At 37.1% G+C, this 24660-nt stretch overlaps 1 protein-coding gene across 1 annotated transcript in view; it reads left to right on the top strand.

Moving 5' to 3' along the window:
* Window positions 1–24660, top strand: part of UNC13C (unc-13 homolog C) — a 559379-nt gene that overhangs the window by 192218 nt on the left and 342501 nt on the right. The window contains exons 6-7 of the mRNA XM_078079321.1: window positions 864–935; window positions 16197–16416. Of these exons, the coding sequence (XP_077935447.1) occupies window positions 864–935; window positions 16197–16416 (292 nt within the window). The remainder of the gene's footprint in view (window positions 1–863; window positions 936–16196; window positions 16417–24660) is intronic.

Here is a 24660-nt window from a genome sequence, read left to right as displayed (position 1 = left end):
CCTCTATAGTTTATACAGTAGGGGTGGAGATGGGTGGACAGTGACTTCCTCACCCAGCATTGTGCTGAACTTTTATCTGAGTTTATGGCTTTGTAGCTCCAAGGAGATAGATTTAAGACCAGGTACAGAATTCCACTATGACTTCTTTTTGCTCCTAATGGGATGACATACTGAAAATTCCCATGTAAAACTTCTGATTTCCAAAAGTCTTGACAGCACTGCTGAGTGCATTATATCACACAGATTTCAAGGAGGAGCAATAAAATGGTTCTATTTTATGGTGGGGAAACTAAAGGGACTTGACTTTTAATAAAAATCACTTAAGTTGGCAGCATTGCATTAAGAAAACCAATCTGGGTATAATGGTTTTCAGTTGATAAAATGAACACTTAGAAAAAATATCCTGGTTAGATATGAAAGAATATTGTGGGGGAACTGTGAACAATTCAAGGTTCCTCTAACCTTAATTGTGCTTCATGGCCATCACACAGATCATCTGACTCTGTACCAGTGGCCATGTTTTATGAAGGAATGTGATCATGATCACCTTGGGCAAAAGCAAAGTTATAGAAGCTCTTGCTAGCCTGGAAACCTAGGGCTCATCATCCTGCCTTGTTGGGCTTCAGTTTTGTCATCTGCAAAATGTAGGGGTTGGGTTCAATGATAGAAGGGGACTTTTTCAGCTTTGATGTTCCATGATTCCACATTCTGGATGAACTCGCTGACTACTGAAAATGGCAGGTCCCTATTGACTAAAACATGAACAATGATAGTCTGTATTGTTATATTTTCACGTGCTGCTGAGCCGTATGTTCATGGCAGCCACCTCATGTGCCAGTAACTTCTAATTCTGTTTATTTTAGACTCTGGCTGCCCGAAAATCTGGACTCTCCCTGGCTATGGTGATTAGGACATCACTAAACAATGAGGAACTGGTAGGTGCAGAGTCAGTTACTATGTATTGATCATAGTCCAGGGGAGAGTGATTCTGATCAAGCCACTCAGTCGTAATGTTGATTCCAAAATTCCAGAAATAACTGGGAACATGGGGAAAGTCTGACCCTAAACAAATTTCCTCAGGACCTCAGCTTCACTGTCATACAGATGATCCTCTGCTGATCCAATATGCATGTGCCTATCAATCTTTACAAATGCTATTCCACCCTCACACATTTTATCTGTAATTCTCCCCCTGAAAAAAAAAAACCCTCTATGTTTTTCTATGGTTCAAGTTTTGCCTCCTTTATGAGGCTGTCCCAAACATCTTCCTCCTCTTTTGACTGACTTTTTAGTTTCCTCCTCTGGGCTCTTAATCAAGCATTTAATCATGACCTCCATAGCATAGTATGGCATGAATGAAGGTTGCTCAGGGCGAGTCCCATCTGTAGTGCTAAACTAGCATTGTTCTACCTGGCAAATTATCTAACTTCTCTGAGTCTGATTTCTCTCATCTGTATAGTGAGGTAATAAGACAATTTATGAAGGGAGGGGAAATGTGTTTAACACTTGGCATAGCTTAGAGTATAGTAAAAAAAAAAAAAAATGCAAGCTGCTGGTTTTATTATTTTTGTAAGCAATTAATTTTATTATTTTGCATAAACCTTTCCTTTAGAGGCTGATATTCCTAAGGGTAGCACTGTATCTTGTTTGTTGTTCTTGTTAAACACTTTGATCCCTACTACCTAGTACACGGTGTGGCATGAGGTAGATACTTTGTAAATTCTTGTTGAATGAAAGAACCAATATGATTAGAAAATACAAGTAGGCTGCAAATATCTAGGTCAGGGTTTCTTAAATTTGGCTCAGTAGAACCACCTGTGGGAGCTCTAAACCATGCAGATGCCTGGGTCTCGCTCCCAGTGATTCTGATTTAATTGACTTCAGATGTAGTCTCGGTATAAGGGTGTTTTTTTGTTGTTTTTTGTTTGTTTGTTTGTTTTAAACTATCAGGCAATTCTAACGTGCAGTGAATTTTGTGCCCTGGCAACTCCTTCCTGCCCAGCCACTCTACTGGGCTTTTACTAGAGACAATTTATGTGTCCTCCCTTAGGAGAACTCATATACTCTACCTCTCCCAATTTTAGTGACTTTGTCATTCCTGTAGAATAAAAATTTGCCAGTAATAATACTTGTTTTAAATTTCTATACACTTGGCATTTAACACCATTATTTATATGTATATTTCATATATACATGGTATATGAGAAAGCACCATATTGCTTGCTGAATCTTGAAGTACCTAGTCTTGCTTTTGAGAGAGTAATCAAGGTTGAGGCTTTTATCATTAAACTCCTATACTATTCCTTTTTTTAAAATTTTAAAATATGGTATTTGGTCTGAACCACAAATATTTATTCCTATGAAAAGTTAATAGGAAAGAGATAGAAATAAGAAGAACGCTACTCCATTTTCTGAGGCCTTGAACAGGGAGCATACCCTCACTTTACGGTTAAATTAGTTATTAATCTACTTTTCATCCACTTAAAAATACATTGTATTTCTTTAGATTCAGAAGACCCTATGTAAAAGACTTTTCTGTGTGGGTGTTGGGTGGATGAATGGAGTCCATCAGCTCCCTCTAAAATTCATAAAGCCCATTTCCCTGGGGCCCATGTCTCAAAAAGTAAATGAAAGATGACTTCTATACAACAGGCATATTAAATGTCACTCCTGACAGGCTGTCACATTAAGTTATTACACGGGCAGCTAACATAAATGCTGGAGCAAATAATTTCCACTTTTCCATGCTGAAAGTCTTCCTAGGCACCCTCCATGTGAAAGCATGAAATATGTGTCTTTACATGAAGGAATACGGCTTGGCCATGTGGAAAATATCAAATGGTAGCACATCTGTTTTAATTAAAGAGATGTATGGTAAAAAGTTCAGTCAGCTCTTCCACGGCAGGGAAGGGCTCTAAAGTCTGATGTAAGGTGACAGTGGGCTAGCCGGCACCGCCTGCAATGACCCTCTGTGAGCAGTGGGTGAAGCACGCCAGGTGCCCTCAGCCATCACCAATCCCACCTCACCCACAGGGCTATTGGGGCTGATTGGAAATCTGAGTCTAAAAAGCCCTGAAGGACCATAATTTCTGAACATTTCTGTCTGGCCTAATAACCCAAGAAGGGGTAACAATCTAGTATCCATCTAACAGTGTTCTGCCTGACGCTATGCTACCCAGCTTTGTGCTTGCTGTCATAGAGTGGTAGTTTCCTAGGTGTAGCCCCAAAAGGGGGGCAATCCAAGTAAAACCGTTCAATAAGTCAGATATTAACTGTCTACTATGTGTCAGGCAGTGTGTCAGATTCTGGAAATGAGACCATTCTGCCATCATGAGGCTTATATAGTGAGAGGGGAGCTGAAATACTGTATTTTGCATGCCATATTGTTGCAGGCATAATGAAAGCTTCTAACAGGTGGGCGTGTTTAAACTGACAGTGTCAGATGAGGGTTATGGGAAACTCAAGTAGAGTGCAGAACGCAAATCACCAAGCCTGAAAGGGATTCTAGAGCCCTGTTTATTCTATCTAGTTAATTCATATCTAACTATGGCTAGGGGGCTGGTCTAATGGTTTGCTTCCAGGAAGTGTCAATATTCAGTCAGGTTTGGTTTGTCGAGGAGAGTAGAGGTCCTCTTTTCAATAACAAGATCAAGATCGGGCCCGATGAAAGGGACTCACAAGAACTATGGATGGGAATCATTAGATCAGACCTGGGCCCTATTTCTCGCATAATCCCAGAAAGGTGACCTGGAAGCAGGAAGCAGGTCAGAACACCTGTCTGGTGCCTGGGGCTCAGTCAGGAAGCTGCAGGCTCACTGTGTGCAGGTACTCTGGACTCCTCAGGAACAGGAACTATGTCAAACCAAGTAACAGAGGTGAAGTGATAAGGGCGTGAGTTTGAATTTCAGCTCTACCTCTTATTGCCTTTGAGAACTGATTTCTTTTCAATACTTTCTGCCTCCCCGAGACTTGTTCATCTCATCTGTAAAATGAAAGTAATAATACTTATCTCACAGTTTTGTGAGAATTAAAAAGAGTCTTGCCAGGCAGAGCAGGTGGTAGTCAGGGCAGTGGGCAGGGAGTCGCAGTGAGGTATCCAGATCCGTGTGGAATCCAGTGCCTCCCTGCCATCTTTGCAGCTGAAGGTCAGGTTCCAGTGTGTGCTGATAGGGGAACCCATCTAATTGCACATTTAGATGTTGTTCTCTGGTTTACAAGTACTGTTCTTGGTCCTAATTCTATCCTTCTTCAGGAGCACAGTCTTTGGCTTGAGATAAATGTAGGTCCAGCTCCACTATTGACTAGTTGTGGGAACTTGGGCAAGTGACTGAAACTCTCTTGGCCTTGATTTTCTTACACGTTTGCGAATTATGTAAGATTTTTGCATTGATCACCTATGGTTTCCGGTGTCTGTGAGCAATTTTGGCATTAATCAACTAGCTTTGTAAAGTAGGTGGAAAGCTGTCCTTATCACTTCTCTGGAATGGTTTGTGTAGGTTGTTGCTCTGCCTTAAAAGATGGGCAAACTTGCCTCTAAAATCGTCTTGTAATTTTTTTGAGGGTGGTTATTTGACTGCCCTCAATAATTTAATGTAATAATCCATTCATGTTCTTTAAACATTTGTTCTTGAGTCAGTTTTGATCATTTATATTATTTTTTTCTAGAACATTGTTCTTTTTTTCCCTAAAATTTCAAATTCCATCAAATTGTTCATATAATTATATGATTTATAAAAGTTTGTGCTATTTTCACCTTATTTGTATTTCTTTTTTTTTTAAATGAGTACTCCAAGAGATTTCCCTGGTGTTTGTTGACTCCATATTGTTTGTTTTCTATTTTATTTCTTTTTTTTTTTTTTAAAGATTTTATTTATTTATTTAAGAGAGCGAATGAGAGAGAGAGAGCACATGAGAGGGGGAGGGTCAGAGGGAGAAGCAGACTCCCCACTGAGCAGGGAGCCCGAAGCGGGACTCGATCCCGGGACTCCAGGATCATGCCCTGAGCCGAAGGCAGTTGCTTAACCAACTGAGCCACCCAGGTGCCCTATTTTATTTCTTTTCTTATTTAGATACATCTTCTGCCCTCTTTGTATTCACCCTGAAGCTAACTACTTTTCTAACATACTGAGTTGAATATATGGTTGACTAATTTTGATTTTTATTATTAATTATTGCATATACAGAAAAGAATATTTACAACATAAGAAACACTGCATATACCTGTGTATCCATAACAGCTTTAAAGAAAAATATTTAATAAATGATGCAATGATTATTTTGACTCCTCAATTTAGAGTGTTTATTCTCCCAAAGACAAGCCATATGAACTTTATTGTTGTTACTACATTGTATTCAGAGCACATAGAGTGTATATTCAGTGATTAGTATTTAATTAACTGTTTTATGGCTTAGTTCATAATTAGTTTTGTAGATAAACCATATGAGCTTTTTTTTGTTGGGTACATAAGTTTTGGGACTTTTATATTCCTGATAAATTGTTTCTTTCAACTTTGCTAATCTTATTAATTTCTTAAAAGCTTTTTCTTTGAAATATTTTCTCTATGCTACTAATACTGCTCTACCAAATTGATAAGGTCAGTATTTCCTTGATAGAACTTTCTCTAGCCCCTTCTTTAAGTCTTAATGTGTTTTATGTGTATCTCACATAGCTTTTTTTTTTTTTTTTCTTCCCAGAGAGGGAGAGGAGGTGAGAGGGGTAGAGGGAGAAGGAGAGAGAATCCCGAGCAGGCTCCATGCCCAGGACAGAGCCCAATGCAGGGCTAGATATCTCAGCCCTGAGATCATGACCTGAGCCAAAATCAAGAGTCAGCTGCTTAACCAACTGAGCCACCCAGGCACCCCATGTATCTCACATAACTTTATTTTATTTATTTTTTAAGATTTTATTTATTTGAGAGAGAGAGAGAGAGAGCGGGTGCCAGACAGACTCCCTGCTGAGCAGAACCCTGGGATCATGACCTGAGCCTAAGGCAGAGGCTTAAATGACTGAGCCGCCCAGGTGCCCCTCTCATATAGCTTAATTTTAAATTCAGTCTGAGAAATTGCCTTTTTACAGGTGAATTCAATCAATATATACTTCCCATAATGTATTTGAGCTTAGTTCTATTACTTTTTAAAAATACACTGTGTCTCTCCTTTTTACTTTCTTTTCCAAGGTTCATTTGTGCAGACTGAGTTTTATTTTCCCTCTTCTTCAACAAATGGAATAAAATGATCTATACTGTTTATTTTAATGTGGTGGATGTTTCCAAAATGTTTAATGAAAATACAACTTCTTTTATTGAAGTATAATTAGCTTACATTGTTATATTAGTTTCAGGTGTATAACATTGATTTGACAATTCTATACATTAGTCAGTGCTTACCATGGTAAGTGTAGTCACCATCTGTTTCCGTACAATGTTATTACAATATTATTGACTATATTCCCTATGCTGTATTTTTTCATCTCTGATTTATTTATTTTATAACTGGAAGTTTGTATTTCTTAATACCCTTTATCTGCTTCACCCATCTCCCTACTCACTTCCACTCTGGCAATCACCAGTTTATTCTCTTTGTTGAAGAGTCTTGTTTGTTTGTATGTTCATTTGTTTTTCATTGCTGCTGCTCTTTTTGTAAAGTTTTTATTTAAATTCCAGTTAACATACAGTGTAATTTTGGTTTCAGGTGTACAATATAGTGATTCAACACTCACATACAACACCTGCTGCTCATCACAGCAAGTGCCCTCCTTCATCCCCATCACCTATTTCATCCTTCCTCCTGCACCCCTCCCCTCTGGTAACTGTCAGTTTGTTCTCTGTAGTTAAGAGTCTGTTTCTTGGTTTGCCTTTCTTTCTTTTTTTGTTCCTTTGCTTTTTGTTTAGTTTCTTAAATTCCACAGATGAGTGAAATCATATGCTATTTGTCTTTCTTTGACTTATTTCACTTAGCATAATGCCATTTAAGTCCATTCTTTTGTCACTATTGGCTAGATCTCATTCTTTTTTTTTTTTTTATAAACAAGTAATTTTCCTTTGTGTGTGTGTATATACCACTCCTTTGTCTATTCATCTATTGATGGACACATGGGTTGCTTTCATATCTTGACTAAATAATGCTGCAATAAATATAAGGGTGCATATATCTTTTTCAAATTAGTGTTTTCATTTTCTATTTTTAATATTTTGAGTAAACTCCATACTGTTTCCCAGAGTGGCTACACCAGTTTGCCTTCCTACCACCAGTGCATGATGGTTCCCTTACTCCACATCCTCACCAACACTTGTTATTTCTTGTTTTTGATACTAACCATTCTGACTAGTGTGAAGTGATACCTCATTATGGTTTAGATTAGTATTTCCCTGATGGATTGTGATTTTGGACATCTTTTTATGTGTCTGTTGGCCATCTGTTTGTCTTTGGAAAAATGTCTATTTAGATCCTTGGCTCATTTTTTAATTAGATTGATTTTGGTGTTGAATTATATAAGTTCTTTATATGTTTTACACATTAATCCCTTATCAGATATGTCATTTGCAATTATCTTCTCCCATTCAGTAGGTTGTTACTGTGTTTTGTTGATAGTTTTCTTTGTGCAGAAGTTTTTTATTTTGGTGTAGTCCCAATGATTTATTTTTGCTTTTGTTTCCCTTGTCTCTGGAGTCATATCCGTAAACATGTTGTTAAAATTGATGCCTATGTTTTCTTTCAAGAGGCTTATGGCTTCAAGTCTAACATTTAGGTCTTTAATCCATTTTGAGTTTGTACATGTAAGAAAGTGGTCCAGTTTCATTCTTTTACATGTAGCCGTCCAGTTTTCCCATCATCACTAACTGAAGAGACTCTCTTTTCCCATCAGATATTTTTACCTCTGTGTCATAGATTAATTAACTGTATAGGTGTGGGTTTATTTTAGGGCTCTCTGCCCTACTCTTTTGATCTCTGTGTCTAGTTTTGTGCCAGTACCATACTGTTTTGATTACTACAGTTTTGTAGTATATCTTGACATCTGGGATTGTGATACCTCCAACTTTGTTCTTCTTTCTAAGGATTGCTTTGGCTTTTTGAGGTCTTTTATAGTTCATACAAATTTTAGGATTATTTGTTCTAGTTCTGTGAAGAATGCTATTGCTATTTTGATAGAGATTACATTGAATCTGTAGTATGCTTTGGGTAGTGTGGACATTTTAACAGTATTCTTCTAACACGAGCATGATACACCTTTCCACTTGTGCCATCTTCAATTTCTTTCAACAACATCCTACAGTTTTCAGGGTATAGGCTTTTTACCTTCTTGGTTAAATTTATTCTTAGATATTTTATTATTTTTGGTGCAATTGTAAATGGGGTTTTCTTAATTTCTCTTTTTGCTACTTTGTTATTAGTGTATAGAAACACAACAAACTTCTGTTTATTTTGTTTCCTGTAACTTTTACCAAATTATCAGTGTTAATAGTTTTTTGGTGGAGACGTTAGGGTTTTCTATGTGTGGTATCATGGTATCTATAAGTAGTGACAGTCTTACTTCCTCCTTACCAATCTGGATGCTTTTTATTTCTTTCTTTCTTTTGTCTGATTGCTGCAGCTAGAACTTCCAGTACTATGTTGAATAAAAGTGGCAAGAATGGAATCCTTGTCTTGTTCCTGATCTTAGAGGAAAAACTTTCAGTTTTCCACCATTGAGTATGATGTTAGCTGTGGGTTTTTCATATATGGCCTTTATTATGTTGAGGTATGTTCCCTCTAAACCCACTTTGTTGAGAGTTTTTATCATGAATGGATTTTGTATTTTGTCAAATGCTTTTTCTGCATCTGTTGAGATGATTATATATATAAAATATATATGATTATATTATATATATTTTATTATTAATATATTATTCCTCTTGTTAATGTGATGTAGCACATTGATTTGTGAATATTAAACCACCCTTGCATCCCTGCAATAAATCACACTTGGCCACTTGGCCATGGGGCATGATTTTTATTTTATTTTATTTTATTTTTTTAAAGATTTTATTTATTTATCTGAGAGAGAGAATGGGAGACAGAGAGCATGAGAGGGGAAGGGTCAGAGGGAGAAGCTGACCCCCTGCTGAGCAGGGAGCCCGATGTGGGACTCGATCCCAGGACTCCAGAATCATGACCTGAGCCGAAGGCAGTTGCTTAACCAACTGAGCCACCCAGGCGCCCGGGGCATGATTTTTAAAAAATGTATTGTTGAATTCAGTTTGCTGAGATTTTATTGAGGATATTTGCATCTATGTTCATTGGAGATACTGGCCTGCAATGTTCTTTTTTTGTAGCATCTTTGTCTTCAAACTTTAAAGTTAATAATTCTGTCCTGAAAAAAAAAAAACACATGATCTAAAAATGTTTAGCCTCTCATTACTACCCTCAATGCCCACATTAGGTAAAAGGCAAGTCTAAATGTCATGTCTGAAAATCGTCTGAAAACCTCAAGTTTGTAGCCCATGGAGTTTAACTGGATCCCAAACACAACCTTTGGGTTTCCATAGAATCAGCTCTCACAATTCTGGCAGTAAGTTCCTTTCTTCCCCCCAAGCACCTGGAGAATCTGTTTCTTTTGGGCTCTTTTACATATTAAAATATTTTTTTCCGACACTTCTCTAGTAGGCTATTATCAACTTAGTCTGCCATGTTGCCAGATCAGTTTTTCAACGTGTAAAATAAATATATTAATACTAGAATGCTCTTGGGGGGATCAGTGAGATAACAAATGGAAAGCACGTCAACCATTTTTGACACATAATTATGTAGTAAATATTATTGTTTTTTATTATTAACTTCATTTACTGCAATTTTCCATGGCTCCATGCCTGGCTTTGCTTGGTTACACAAGAGGACAGTGAAACAGATTCCCTTTAAGAGGGATAGTCACCCCCTTCCCTCTCTTTTACAATATCCTAACTCTTTTTTCTAATCTTTCATGGCCTCTGTCAGATGATTTGTAAGAACTCTGTCTTGACCCCAAGTGGTAAAAATAAACAAACAAACTTTTCACATTAAAATGACAAAAGTTTCCTTCCAGTGAAAGAATTCATATTATTTTTGATCTCTTATATTTAATAAATTACTCATCTCCTACTACTTCCATTATTTATATATACTTTTTTTAACTGAGGTATAATTGACATATAATATCTAAATTTCAGGTGTATAAAGATTCAATATTTGTATATATGGTGAAATAATCATCACAGTAAGTCTAGTTAACATCCATCACCATACATGGTTATGTGTTTTTTCTTTCTTGTGATGAGAAGTTTTATGATCAGCACATTTCAAATGTATAATAAAGTATTATTAACTGTAGTGACCCTACTGTACATTATAATCCCATAACTTATGTTTTATGACTGCAAATTTGTACCTTTGACCCCCTTCACAAATTTTGCTCACGCACCATCCCCTGCCTCTGGCAACCACCAATCTGTTCTCTGGATCTATGAGCTTGACTTTTTGTTTTTGCTTTTGTTTTTTTTTTTTTAGATTCTCCATATAAGTAAGATCACATAGTATTTGTCTTCCTCTGACTTAGTTCGCTTAGCATAATGCCCTCAAGATCCATCCATGTTATTGCATATGGCAAGATTGTACTCTTTTATAGCTGAATAATGTTGTGTTATACACACACACACACACACACACACACACACACATTTTCTTTATTCAACAACACTTAGGTTGTTTCTGTGTCTTGACTGTTGTAAATAATGCTACTGTGAACATGGAAGTGTCTGTCATTTTCCAAATTAATGCTTTTGTTTTCTTTGGATAAATACTCAGAAGTGGAATTTCTGGGTCATATGGCAATTAGGTTTTTAGTTTTTTGAAGTGACTCCATATTGTTTTCCTTTTAGATTCCCACCAACACTGCAGAAATGTTCCCTTTTCTCCAAATCCTTGACAACACTTATTATTGCTTATGGTTTTGATGATAGCCTTTCTAACAGATGTGAGGTGGTATCACTTGATTTTGGTTTGCATTTCTCTGATGATTATGAACATTTTTTCATGTGCCTTGTAGCCATATCTATGTCTTTTTTGGGACAATGTCTATGCGGATCCTCGGCCCATTTTTAAAATCAGGTTTTTTGTTTTCCAGCTATTGAGTTGTAGGAGTTCTTGATATATTTTTGGTATTAGTCTCTTACCAGATATATGATTTGCAGATATATTCTTCCATTCAGCAGGTTGGCTTTTCATTTTATCGATGGTTTCCTTTAGTGTGCAAAATGGGGGCAAACATGCTTTGTTCCTGTTGTATTAAAAGTTGGTTGATTGGAATATTGATGGTCTCAAAATACTCATCATCACCTTTGGCAGGAAGCCTGATTGCTTTATTTCTCGGGTGCATTTTAATTTTCTTATATAGTTATGAATAAAAACAATTCATTTTTTTCCTGTGTCCTAATTGTTCAAAAAGTGACATATTAGAGCATTTCACCTTAGATTCCAGTTTCTTAGAGGAATTTTTAACAAAATAATTGTTAAAAATTGGATATGAGCATCCTCCCTTTTGTAATCTATAAGCTGTACTTTGCTAAAGAGGCTTATCAGAGTCAAAGCATTCCTTAACCTCATTTCTACAGATAAAACAGTATCTCCACAAAATAAAAATTGCCTTTTTTCTGCAGTCACCTCAGTAATGTAAAACTGATGTTTATCAGTTTTATTCCTAATTGTGTTGTCTTATATTCTGTCTATAAATAGAAAAAAATCCTGAAAGAACCTTTACGAACTTTGAAAAATTAAATTGAGTAACTTTATAAAAATTTTAGTGCTTTTTTTGTTTTATAAATTACTTTTACAGTGAGCATGCATTTTATTATAATTAGAAAATACATACTAGAGAGGAAAGTGACATATGAGATTTTTTGTTTGTTTGTTTGCTTGTTTTGTCTTCATTTTGACTGGGGAAAAGAAAAGATTATTGTTAGCCAATGAGAATTATTTCATTTTGCAGGTCACTTCCATGAAGTGTTGAGCATGATTTACAAAATCTTTGTGATTCTTAAAAGAGGGGGGAAAATGATAGGACATATATACACATCTATAAATACCAATATCATTTAGAAACAGGAGGCTCCTATACAATGTAAAATGCAACTTGATCTATAGTTACTGGAAGGATATTAAAAAAAGAAATGAAAATACATTTTAGAAAGTACTATATGTTTATTGTGGAAGACTGGGAAATTTTAGAAACCTTTAAAATAGATTAACAGTAATTCTTCCATATTGCTGAGTTCATTATGTCCTTGGGTCCTAATCCCAGTAGATGAAGGCTCTGCTTGTTCTTGGGACCACCTTCTCTACATATCTGTCTTCTGCTTTACCTAGGCCAGAGACCCTCTCTGGATAACATACCCAGTCCCATCCTTTCATGTCAGCTAGGGTCCTATTAACTGTAACTAGTTGTCTTGCTAGTAAAAAGTACTACATTAAAAAAAAATCTCTTTGCTTTCAATCCAACTCCTAATGGTGAGTTAGATTCCCATTTTCTATGGTCCATGGCTAATTTTGGAGTTTCCCTTTGGTTTTTTCCACTTTGTTTATTCAGTGCTCCTTACCCTATCTTTTTTGACTTATTCCACAAAACTCTCACACTCTTGGTCCTTGATTATAATCTTGTTTGATTTGGTCTTATTTTGCTGCTAAGGAAGTACGTCATTTTCCCAGGATAAAGTATTCTCCTGAGAGTAAGAATCCCCTCTTATGAGATAGATTTTTACATCTCCTAACTTTACTTTCCTAACTATTCACTTCCTGAGTTTCTAAACTGACCATCCTTGTATCTTATACTTTGCTTCAATTAAGAAATGTTGCCATATGTCATTTTTTTAAAAGATTGATTTATTTGAGAGAGAGCGTGCCCAAGTGTGGGGAGGGGCATAGGGAGAGAATCTTCAAGCAGACTCCCCCCACTGAGCCCAATGCTGGGCTCAATCTCATGAGCCATGAGATCATGACCTGAGCTATAACCAAGAGTCAGACGCTTAACTGACTGAGCCACCCAGATGTCCCTCCATATGGCATTTATTTTAGAGTAATTTTCAGCTTTGATAGACAATGCTCATATCCCAAAAATCACAAATGGAAAAGATGCATATTATCATTTCCTGAAGACTAGAGATATATACCCTCTAGTGAGCTATCCAGTGTTTTTTCCAGCTTCTATAGCTTTTAAATGTTAGATTTATTTTAATGCCCCATTCAACTGATTTTCAATGTGCTGTCTATTAAATTTCCCATATTTCCTCTTTTTTTTTAAACGAGCTTCACTCTCTTTTTATGAAATGGATCATGCCTCTTTAATCCCAACCTAACAAAACATTTCAATGAAAACTTCTCAGCTGTCTATTCAGAACTCTTTTGTTTTTCTCTAGCATGTTTAATTTTTTAGAAAGTATTCCTTATATTTATTACTCCTGCTATAACCTAAGGATTTAGAGGCCAACTATGTCACTTGAATTCAATAAAAAGAAAATATACATATAGGGAATTAGAGAAAATGTATGAATCATTTACTTAATCGTGAAATATGTAGATAAGTTCATGTTCAAAACAACCCTTTACCCAACCCTGCTTTCTAAGTTCATACATATTTTACTTTTCTTGGGTTCATTAGCAAACTATTCCCACCTAGTGTCCTATTAGGTTAGAATTACTACTCTCTACAACAAATTACCTGATGTGATTGCAAATGTAACTAAATTCCCTACTTAATTTTTATCTAAACCAAAAATGCTACATTACACACACAGATAACACACAAACCCCTCAGCCCAGTTAGAACAGGAAGCTGTCTGTGGATTGCTGATTGAAAATCTATTAGGCGAAGAATTGTTCAATTCACTTTAATGATATTGAAGATACCCACTCTGCTAAGCAGTACAATGGAAGCAAAGTTGAATAATGCATAGTGTTAATGCTAAAAGAACTCTTAACAATTTTTTTGCAAGATAAGACGTCTTCATTATGAGATGAAGCCAAAAGATATACTTGGCTTAGGCTATATTTATTGAAAAGGATGGGCCATTTGTTTGTATAAACCTTAATATGGAGGTCTCCCACTTGAATAATTCCTGTATTTGATCATACTGCTGCTCTGTAGACTCACGTGAAGTATTAAAAGCTTTGACCAGACACTCATGTAATAACAAGGCTGGATCTTGCTGTTTAAAAGTTAGAAAAAATTTTAGTGAAGCTTAACTCCCTGCAGGGGATCTTCCAGTACCATTACCAAACATATTCTGGGAAAACACACAGTGAGGGGAATGTACTAATAAAGGGAAATATGCTGTTACCATACTGTAGAATTGAAAAATTGTGGAAAGTTGGTCATTTCAACACTGTGAAGAGACTCTGAAATGAAAATTAAGATATTCTGAAATGAGATTTAAGGGTTATTAATGCAAAATATAATTGTTTCATTTAACCATTAGGCTCCTACAGGATTTATGTAAATATTAATTCATTATGCATCAGGCAGTTGTGTGAAATTACCTGTAAATGTAACTTCAGAGAGTGATGGTCTTTCTTTCAAGAACTCATCTGCAGGCACCCCTGGGTGGCTCAGTGGGTTAAACATCTGACTTCGGCTCAAGTCATGATCTCAAGGTCCTGGGATTGAACCCCATGTAGGGTTCTGCCCTCAACAGGGAATCTGCTTTTCACACTCTCCCTCTCCCTTTACCCCTCCCCCAGCTCATGCATGCTCTCTCTCTCAAATAAATAAATAAAATATTTTTAAAAAATAGAAAAAAGAAGTCACCCACCTAATTAGATATGAAAAGCACAGAGAAGGACTCATCCAGACAAGTCTCTTTCCTATCAACCTATGGTGGTTTCTGGAAAATCTACTATGAGTACTAACATTTAGTATTTATTTAGTATTTTGAAGTTTCTAGTTGGTTGGTTATCATCCTACAATTTGATCTTCAAAATTATGCAGCAGGTAGGTAGATATGTAGGGGAAGAAAGTAAGGCTTAGAGATCTAAGTCTCTCTGTGGATTATAAGACTCCTAAGTGGCAGAACATTCACTCCACAAAATATGTGTTGTACCCCTACTATGTGGCAGGGACAAGGGTAGGCACTGTTAGACACTAAGGAGAGAAATATGGAAGATTGGCTGTAAATAATGGCTGAAGAAACCCATGTTAAATGTCATGTGATTGGCCCTAAGCTAGGGAACTCAGGTCTCCTGGCTACTCATGCAGTGAATTTTTCTACCCCACCAGTGGCTTGTCATTGAAAGTCCTTCCATGTGCTATAAAAAGGTATCTCCCTTTAAAATATTACCATTACCATGAGAGAGTGCCACATTTAGCCTTTACCTACCACTGGTGGTCTCATAAATTAGTTGATGAGCTCCTTCCTAAAGGATATGCAATGAAAGCAGTCCCCTGCAGAAGGAATTGTAGAATGAGCATACTTCAGGTCTGGGAAAGGTTGGAATGTCAGGAGAGTACAGAGTCAGGAAAGAGAGGGCTTAATAGAATACAAAAGAGGGGTGAGGATGTTTCTGGATGGTTAGCATCAGCATTAAGAATGCTTCCCATCTAGGGGCGCCTGGGTGGCTCAGTTGGTTAAGCGACTGCCTTCGGCTCAGGTCATGATTCTGGAGACCCGGGATCGAGTCCCACATCGGGCTCCCTGCTCAGCGGGGAGTCTGCTTCTCCCTCTGACCCTCCCCCTCTCATGCTCTCTGTCTCCCATTCTCTCTCTCAGATAAATAAATAAAAACCTTTAAAAAAAAAAAAAAAAAAAGAATGCTTCCCATCTAGTTCACAATTTTTACCAAGAACCAGTTTAGACCAAGGAGATCTATGTCATCGTGCATGGCCTCATAGAGTCCACAGTATAGCAGGCTGTGGACATTATCAGGTAATTAGAGTTTCTTGCTGCTGTGAAAGAAGCACAACAGTGGAACCCAGTCCAATCTGGGAGATTAGGGAGTTCTCTGTGTTCAGATTACTGCACTGGGCCCTAGAATGCTGACAGAAGAATAAGTGAGCAGAATTACTGTGCTTACTATCATGACTTGTCAATAATTAAGAGGTTCTTTCAAAATAGTATTTTCAGGGAGAAGTGATAAAATAGTTTTATGTTGAAATTCTCTGAATCCACTGACTTGGCTGGCATTGTAACTTATCTTGACAGAAAATACATGTCTTCAAGAAGACCTTGCAGGCACTGATCTACCCCATGTCCTCCACCACCCCCCACAATTTCGAAGTCTGGACGGCAACAACACCTACCTACTGTTATGAGTGTGAAGGGCTCCTGTGGGGCATTGCTCGGCAAGGCATGAAGTGTTTGGAGTGCGGAGTGAAGTGCCATGAAAAGTGTCAGGACCTCCTAAATGCTGACTGTTTGCAGAGTGAGTACCTGTTTAGGGTAGAGATGTATATGCAGACCCTGCCTTATCCTCCATGTTTTCAGGTTAGACCTCTTCAGCTCTTGCTGGTTTTCAGTAATTCCAACCCCCACCCCTCCTATCACACAAAGATTCACATACAACCCATCAAGTCATATCGTTGATGATGTGTTCCCATAGTGCCGAGCATGGACTTAGATGCCTCAGAGCAATGGCAGGCTCACCAAGTAGAAAACTTGAAAGCGACTTCTGATCTCTTTGGTCACTTCCATCTCATGATAGCCCTGCGTGAAAAGTGGGAATGTGTAAAGTCATGTTCCTCAGCCAAGGACTAAGGCACACCCTTGTGATTACAGCAGTCTGAATTCCTTCTCAAGCCTATTTGGTGTCTGCCAGAAGGAGTCATATTCTTGGAATTGGGAGGTTTTGTGTTTGAATATCGAAGACACATCTAACTTACCAGATAAGTGACCTTGGGCAAGTTTTTTAACTTCTCAGGGCTTCATTTTTCTCCACCAAATGAACAGGAATAATAAAATTTACCTCAGAGGGTTATACGGAAGACTAAATGAAACAGTCTCTGCTAAGAGTCTGGCACATAGTAGATCCTCAATGAATATTAATGGCTTCCCCATCCTTTTGCACTTTTGAAAAGGTACATGTCACTTCGACCTTTATGACAAGTTACCTTAAATTTTCCATTTCCAAAAAAAATTCTTTATACTGCTACTTTAGATTAGGTCCAGAAATGCCAAAACATCACAGTCTAAAATATGTATTACTGACTTTTCTGTGCTGCGTTGATTTGGTTGTGGCTATGACACTGAAATTACTAAAAAAAGAACAAAAACAAAACAAAACAAAACACAAAAAAAAACTTTGCCAAGGAAATTTATTTAAACACGGGCTTTCATTTACAAATCTTTTTTTCACATGTAAACATTGTCCCCTCTGTTATTGTTTATATGAATACAATGAATGTGTAACATCCATGGGTTGCCTAAAATTGAGGGGGATCAGAGGAAAATGTCAAAATAAAAATTAAATCATAAATGCTGTCACAGCTGATTTTGTAGTAAGTCATACACATTCTACAGTTTTCTTCATTAGTATTCTCCCTACACCATGAGATCAGATGGAGGTTGTTAATGGTAATGAATGCGGTTTTTTGTTTTTGTTTTTTTCAAAATAGGTAGTGTCTCTTTGAAAAATAAAAAGTATATTTAGGAATAACTGCTTAAAAGGAAGGGGGATTGACTCAATACTACTGAGCTAACTTGCATAATCTCATCATCCAATTAGAATTCAGTCTACTTATTTAAAAACTGAATTATAAACAGGCATTTTAAGAAATAAGCATATTAGGGCAGTGACATTTGAAAAAAACAGAAAAACATTGCCATCTAGAAACAAATGGCTGGAATCCAGTAAGTAAAAAAATGATGTAGATTATCCTTCAGAAATGAGCTGATTCTTTTCTCAGTATCTGAGAGACTAAAGATGTCACACATTCATTAGACTTTGGAAACATTTTTATATTATATTTCTGTTTCTTAAGATACATTGATGGATATTGGCTAAATTAGGCAACTTTTTCTTTGAGGTTATTCATTAAAATGCACATGTAAATTGAAAGAAATCAAAAATAGTTGAGAAAAATGAGGGTGGGTATGAGTGCCCCAGGAAGGGGAGTATTTTCTTTAGTAATACCTCCTTACTGTTTTCCTAAAATCCACCCTTGCATTGAACAGAAAGAGACTTTGCAAGTATATGAATTCAACCTCACCACTTTCCACAATAACTACCAGTAAAATTTGAAATTGACCCTACAGAATCAGTGACACTTCCTTAAGAAATTTCTCTTTTCATTGCTTTAAGCAAGAAATTTGCAATGGGGGGCGCCTGGGTGGCTCAGTCGTTAAGCGTCTGCCTTCGGCTCAGGTCGTGATCCCAGAGTCCTGGGATCGAGCCCCGCATCGGGCTCCCTGCTCGGCGGGAAGCCTGCTTCTCCCTCTCCCACTCGCCCTGCTTGTGTTCCCCTCTCTCACTGTGTCTCTCTCTGTCAAATAAATAAATAAAATCTTTAAAAAAAAAAAAAAAATTTGCAATGGGGACACCCCTTATGTATAAGACTTCCACATATGCCTACGATGGAAGAAAAGGAGAGGATAAACAAGTGGGAAATCAGAGTGGGAAGGTCTAGCTAAGGCAGCCAGCTTCCTGTGAAAATGAGGAAGTTCTGTGATTTCTTTCTCAGAATAATCAATCTCTGTTTGAATACCAAGGAAAAATTTAACACCTTGGCAGGCAGCTTAATTCATCATTAGAAAATTGGAGTGTGTAAATTACAGCTTGAACCAAGCCCTGCCTTCTGGTAACTTCTATTCTTTAAACTTCTATCCTTTAATCTTACCACTGGAGAAAATATTTAATAAATGAACATCCTTTGACAGTTTTTCAAATACTTGTTTTTTTCAAATAAGAGTCGTCTTCAGGTTTTTAGAACCTTATTATTTTGCTAATCTTTTTCTGAAGACTTTGCAGTCTGTCAACATAGATGCACACACAAACACACACTCAGAATAAAAACAAAAGAAAAATTGTTCTCTTTATTTCTCCAGAATTTAGCACATGTTGTGGCATCATAGTTAGATGCTTAATAAAAGTTGGTTAAAGCAACAAATGGGGGCATGAGAACTGCAGTTAGAAATAGCATGCAATGGTTTAAAGATTGTTCTTTTGTAGAATCATAGACTTTGAAGGGAGCCTTTGAGATCAGTGGATTGGAGAACCCAATCTACTGATTTTACTGAGGTCACACGATACAGTTTTTTGTCAAAAAGAATCAAATAGATTTTATACATAGGGTTAGAACCCAGGTCTCTGAACTCCCAGCCTAATGTTCTGTCCTAATTTATAAAGAAATATGCAAAGTTTGTTTAAAGGAAAAAATGGTAAGTTGATGAATTTTATTTATGGTGCTTTTCTACTCTCCCATGTAGTACCCCTGACTTTTAGGCAAATTATGCTGCCCAGATGTTGTCCTCACATCATGATGATGACTCAAGGCCTGTCCTCTGTGGCCAACCCACTGAGCTTGGAGTATATCCCTATCACAACATACCTACTGCATAGACTTTTCAACAACACTAAAGAGAATATCATCTAATAAATTAATTTGGGTGAACGTGGAATCAGTAGTTGAGTTACCATAATACAATGGTCATTTTCTTAACTTTAAGGAATAAACTAATAGTGGAGCATAGTTAGGTTTGGGGTAGGCTGCTGTTGGGGGACAAAAATGGTGAGTATGCTTTACATGATGCTATATAGGTATTCAACATCAATAAGCAATGGGTATCTTTATATCCATATCTATATCTAGATTTCATAGTCCTCAGTTACTTGAGAAAGATCTTGTTTCTAATCCTGCTGCTACTGGAATTTTTCAAAACATCTCTGAGCATCATTTTCTACATATGTAAAAAGAGTTAATAGTATTTGTTAATGCCACTTAAGACCACCAAAACACATCTGTAGTTTATATTATTTTGAATTTAATTAATTAACATATAGTATATTATTGGGTTTCAGAGGTAGAGGTCAGTGATTCATTAGTTGTATGTAACACCCAGTGCTCATAACATCACGGGCCTTCCTTAATGCCCATCACCCAGTTACCCCATCCCCCCACCCTCCCCTCCAGCAACCCTCAGTTTGTTCCCTATTATTAAAAGTCTCTTACGGTTTGTCTCCCTCTCTGATTTCATCTTATTTTTCCCTCCCTTCCCCTGTGATCCTCTGTTTCGTTTCTTAAATTCCACATATGAGTGAAATCATATGATAATTGGCTTTCTCTGATTGACTTAATTTTGCTTAGCGTAATACCCTCTAGTTCCATCCACATCGTTGCAAATGGCAAGATTTCATTTTTTTGATGCCTGCATAATATTCCATTGTATATATACACACCACATCTTTATCCATTCATCTATCAATGGACATCTGGGCTCTTTCCACAGTTTGGCTATTGTGGACATTGCTGCTATAAACATTGGGGTGCAGGTCCCCCTTCAGATCACTATGTCTGTATCTTTTGGGTAAATACCTAGTAGTGCAATTGCTGGACCATACTTTAGCTCTATTTTTAACTTTTTGAGGAACCTCCATACTGTTTTCCAGAGTGGTTGCACCAGCTTGCATTCCCACCAGCAGTGTAAGAGGGTTCCCCTTTCTCCGCATCCTCGCCAACATGTGTTGTTTCCTGTGTTGTTAATTTTAGCCATTCTGACCAGTGTGAGGTAACACATCTTTAGTTTTATAAGTTCAATTTATTATCCATTGCTGCAAAGGAGAATATACTGCAGGATAAACCATGGGACATCTCAGTAAGAGGGTTTTAGAAAGCAGAGGTTGCTCTGGATCAGGTGTTGTCTGAAAGTGAGGACAATTTATGATCGGGTAGGTTAAAAAAATCTTACCTACCAGGAGGACAGATGAGAGTGAGGCAAATAGCTGTACCTAGCTAAGAAACAGTGGTCACTCATGAGTTAGGAGAGGGGATGTTTGGTATTTTGTGGTTTGTTTTCATTTGCGCTTAGATAAACTTGTGAGATGGCCTTGTTTGTCTCACGTCAGCGTGGTCATGGTCACACAGACCATGTGAACGTGGTGTCCTGTGAGTTTGGTCATGTCCAACAGGAGAACAGCGTGGTCTAAGAATGTCAGTACCAGGCCAGCTTCCAGTAACACTGTGAACTAGTTGTGTCAGCCAACTTCCATTCAGAGACTAGTTAAAAAAAGAGAAATAGAAAAAAATCTTGGGTTTAAAATTTTCTTTGTTTTCTTTTGTTTTATCTTTTTTTTTTTTTTGAAAAAGACTTGGAAAAAATCTTGCAAAAAGTGATAAGAACAAAAAAGATCTTTCCTCTCTCCATCTCTCCGTTGATTTCTTTTTTTCCTTACATAGTAAAAATACTTCTGAAATTGAGCACTTTTTTTCTTTTGTTGAAATTAGTTTTTCCCCTCATCTATACAATTTTTGACTCTGAAATAATTTAGAACTCTTAAGGAAGTTAGTATCTAAATAATGCTCAGGAAATGTAGTAGCTCTGACAGTTTTGAGAGTGCATACCTGATTTTGTCTTCTTTTAATATGCAGATGTTTCTGAACTTGTTCTCAAAGTTTGCATTTACCAATAATAGGATGATTGAATATGGTGGAGGTGGGCAGTGAAGAAAGGTTGATTTTTGGTTTTGGACCCAAGCTCAACAAAAGTAAAATTACTTTATAGAAGGTGGCAGTTCCTTGAAAGGGAGCTCCCTGCCCACATTCTCCTACTGTCAGTGATGGGGACACCTATGAGAATGGGAGGTGATGCTATGCTAGGTCTGTGATCCTCCAATTATCCTTCTATTAAATGTCAGTTCTTTATTGTGTTCCAGAAACTGTGTGGAGTGTGTAACTTTGATTGTATAAGACAAAGGAGACCTGTGATTTGAAGCCTGGGGGAGTTGTAGGTTTGTTCCTTGGAAATATTGAAGGCATGTTAGAAGAGGAGGGTTAAGATGATCTTGGCTGTAAAGCAACTAAAGGGAAAAGGTAGAAAATGCCAGCTACATGCCCACCTACATGATTTCATGAGAAAGAAAAACAGAGGCACCAAGAGTAGGCCCACCTACAGGATTTTATGGGGAAAGGAAAGAAAAGCAATAAAGTTTCATAGGCTAGAGACTCCTAGAGAGAGAAATGCCTCAATATCAGACCTTCTGCATGCTTTCTGTGTATATCAACCACCTATTTACTCTGGGTTCACCAGCCTCAAATGCAGGTAAAAATTTATGGATATGAAAAATAAAAATACTATAATAATTTCTTCTAGTTTCTCTGAACTTTTTTTTTTTTTAAGATTTTATTTGAGAGAAAGAGAGCGAGCACACAAGCAGGGGGAGCTGCAGAGGGAGAGGGAGAAGCAGGCTCCCACTGAGCAGGGAGCCCGATGTGGGTGGGGCTTGATCCCATGACCCTGGGCTGCAGGTAGTTGCTTAACCAACTGAGCCATCCAGCCGCCCCTGAATTTTATTTTCTTAAATCTTCAAGTACTTCATTGGCTCCCATCTAGCAAGTTGTTCTAGAGCATTAAGCATATGGCAGACATTGGGTGTGGCAGTGTCCATGGGGAGAGCTTTCACGGAGTTGCTTTCCAGGTCAAGTAATCTTAAAGCTAAAATCCCCAAATTCCATGTTAATGTAAAATTCTTTAATAAATGCTTGTATCTTCACCTTGTGACATCTAGACCTTATACTTGCTCAATTATTAGTATTGAAACTTTTATACATTATCTCATTTAATCCTTACAGTGACCCTGTTAAGAAAGATGCTACTATTATTTCCTTTTGTTTTTCAGATGAAAAAACTAAAGTTTACAGAGATAAAGTAGTGCAATTTCAGATGGTTAATAATTGGCAAGTCAGAATTCACACAGGACTGTCACCTTTTAGTATACGCAAAGCATCATGAGCTGCTATGCTCCTTTGCCTTATTTAAAAGTGATTTTATTGATGTATTTCTTCCATTTTATATTTGGACTTATGCCCTTGTTTTATGCTGACTATAAGAGCATGAGGCCAACCACTTTCTGCTTTCTAATGATGGGCACAGCCTTTGTTTTCTGAAAATTCTAAACCTGAAGCCAAGTGCCCAATGTATTTTGTCTTTTCATAAGACTCCACAGCGTGTATATCATTTTACACTGAATTTATTTTTGTTTTTTCCAGGATCACGGCCTTAGGGTGAGAGCATACACAAAGTTCCTAAGACCTAAAATCGAACCCAGAGCCAGATTAAATACTCAAATATGGCAATCATTTTATTTTAGGTTCCCCCCAGAAATATTTTATCTTCTCTATTTGTTGAATGTATCCTATTTTCTAAAGAGCATGCTTGATACTTGGAACACATTTAGTTGAGGTTGGCCTTATAGGCTAGCATGTAAACTAAATGGATAGACAGGCAGCCGAGCCAGTGGTGATTGATAAATGTTTAAGAATTCCACGAGGCAGTTGCTTGAAATAAGCCATGTTAGGAATATTTACACCATAGAAATCTGCTAATATTACAGGTCAGGTGTGGTGGTGGTGTTCCTATTTGTTTTGTTTGTTTGTTTGTTTTCCATAAGGGAGGGAGAAAATGTGACCACTGGGTTAGGGAACCTCTATTTCTGTTAAGGAAGAGATAAGATCATATGCTGAGAGTGGAGGTTAATGGGGTGAGGTAAGTGACTTGAAGAAAATCGAAATTTTTGGAATCACCTTGAGAAAAATAGGAAAGAAAAGAGATTGAGACCAAGAGAGATGATTGCAGCTGTTAGATGTACGTAAATTGCCATGCAAAGTTGGTAAAATTATGAATTTCACATGAAATTTATATGTTTTGGGTAATAAATAAAAATTATAGAGAAAAGTGAGGGTTCTGATTAAGTGGCTTTCCCATTAAATTATGTAGAAAGGAACCATTTTAGGTAAGTTGGCCTCATTTATGGATGAATTCTCTTGTATCTCTTGCAAGGATGAATTTTGTTGTGCATAATTGTATCCTCTGATCTGTCAATTAAGTGTTTTTAAAAGTAACAATGATGCATTCCATTTGGATAATGTATTACATTTTACAAAGTGCTTTCACTGTACATTATCTCTTTTGATCTCATTTATTGTTGATCCCTGGTTGACATATTACTACTCACTGTATTTCAGTGAAGCTACTACACCTTCTGTCATACACTTTGAAGGAAGAGTCATATAAATGCAAATTTAAGTTTATCTCTGATGACTTTGAGATAAACAGACCAAGCCTGAAGGAAAATAATAAACCCAAAGGGTTGGAAATTCGTGGCAAATTGCAGCTACCTCAGAAATAGTTTCATTAGAAATATCAGGTTCGATAAACAATAGGCGGTGGAAAGTGCTTGTAGATCAGTGACAAAAATTACAGATTTGTCTCTACGTCTCCAAATTACATAGATTTAAGTTGAATCATTTCCCTCAGATCAAAACATGTAAAAGTAAAAGTAGAACTTTTAAAATGCCACATATCTTTTTCTAGAAATAACAGATAAAAGGTTTAAACATAAGCCTCTGTTAACCTGCTCTCCCCAGAATAGTGGTTTCACAGTTGATGGTTTGTCTGTTGTCCACAAATTAGAGTTCTCTGCTCCAACATCAAGAGCATTGGTGAAAGATTTCACAGC

This window comes from Halichoerus grypus, chromosome 8 (genome assembly GCF_964656455.1).
Source record: "Halichoerus grypus chromosome 8, mHalGry1.hap1.1, whole genome shotgun sequence".
Classification (NCBI taxonomy): Eukaryota; Metazoa; Chordata; class Mammalia; order Carnivora; family Phocidae; genus Halichoerus; species Halichoerus grypus.
The sequence above is the reverse complement of the archived record's forward strand: the minus strand, read 5'-3'. Positions and strand labels throughout refer to the sequence as shown.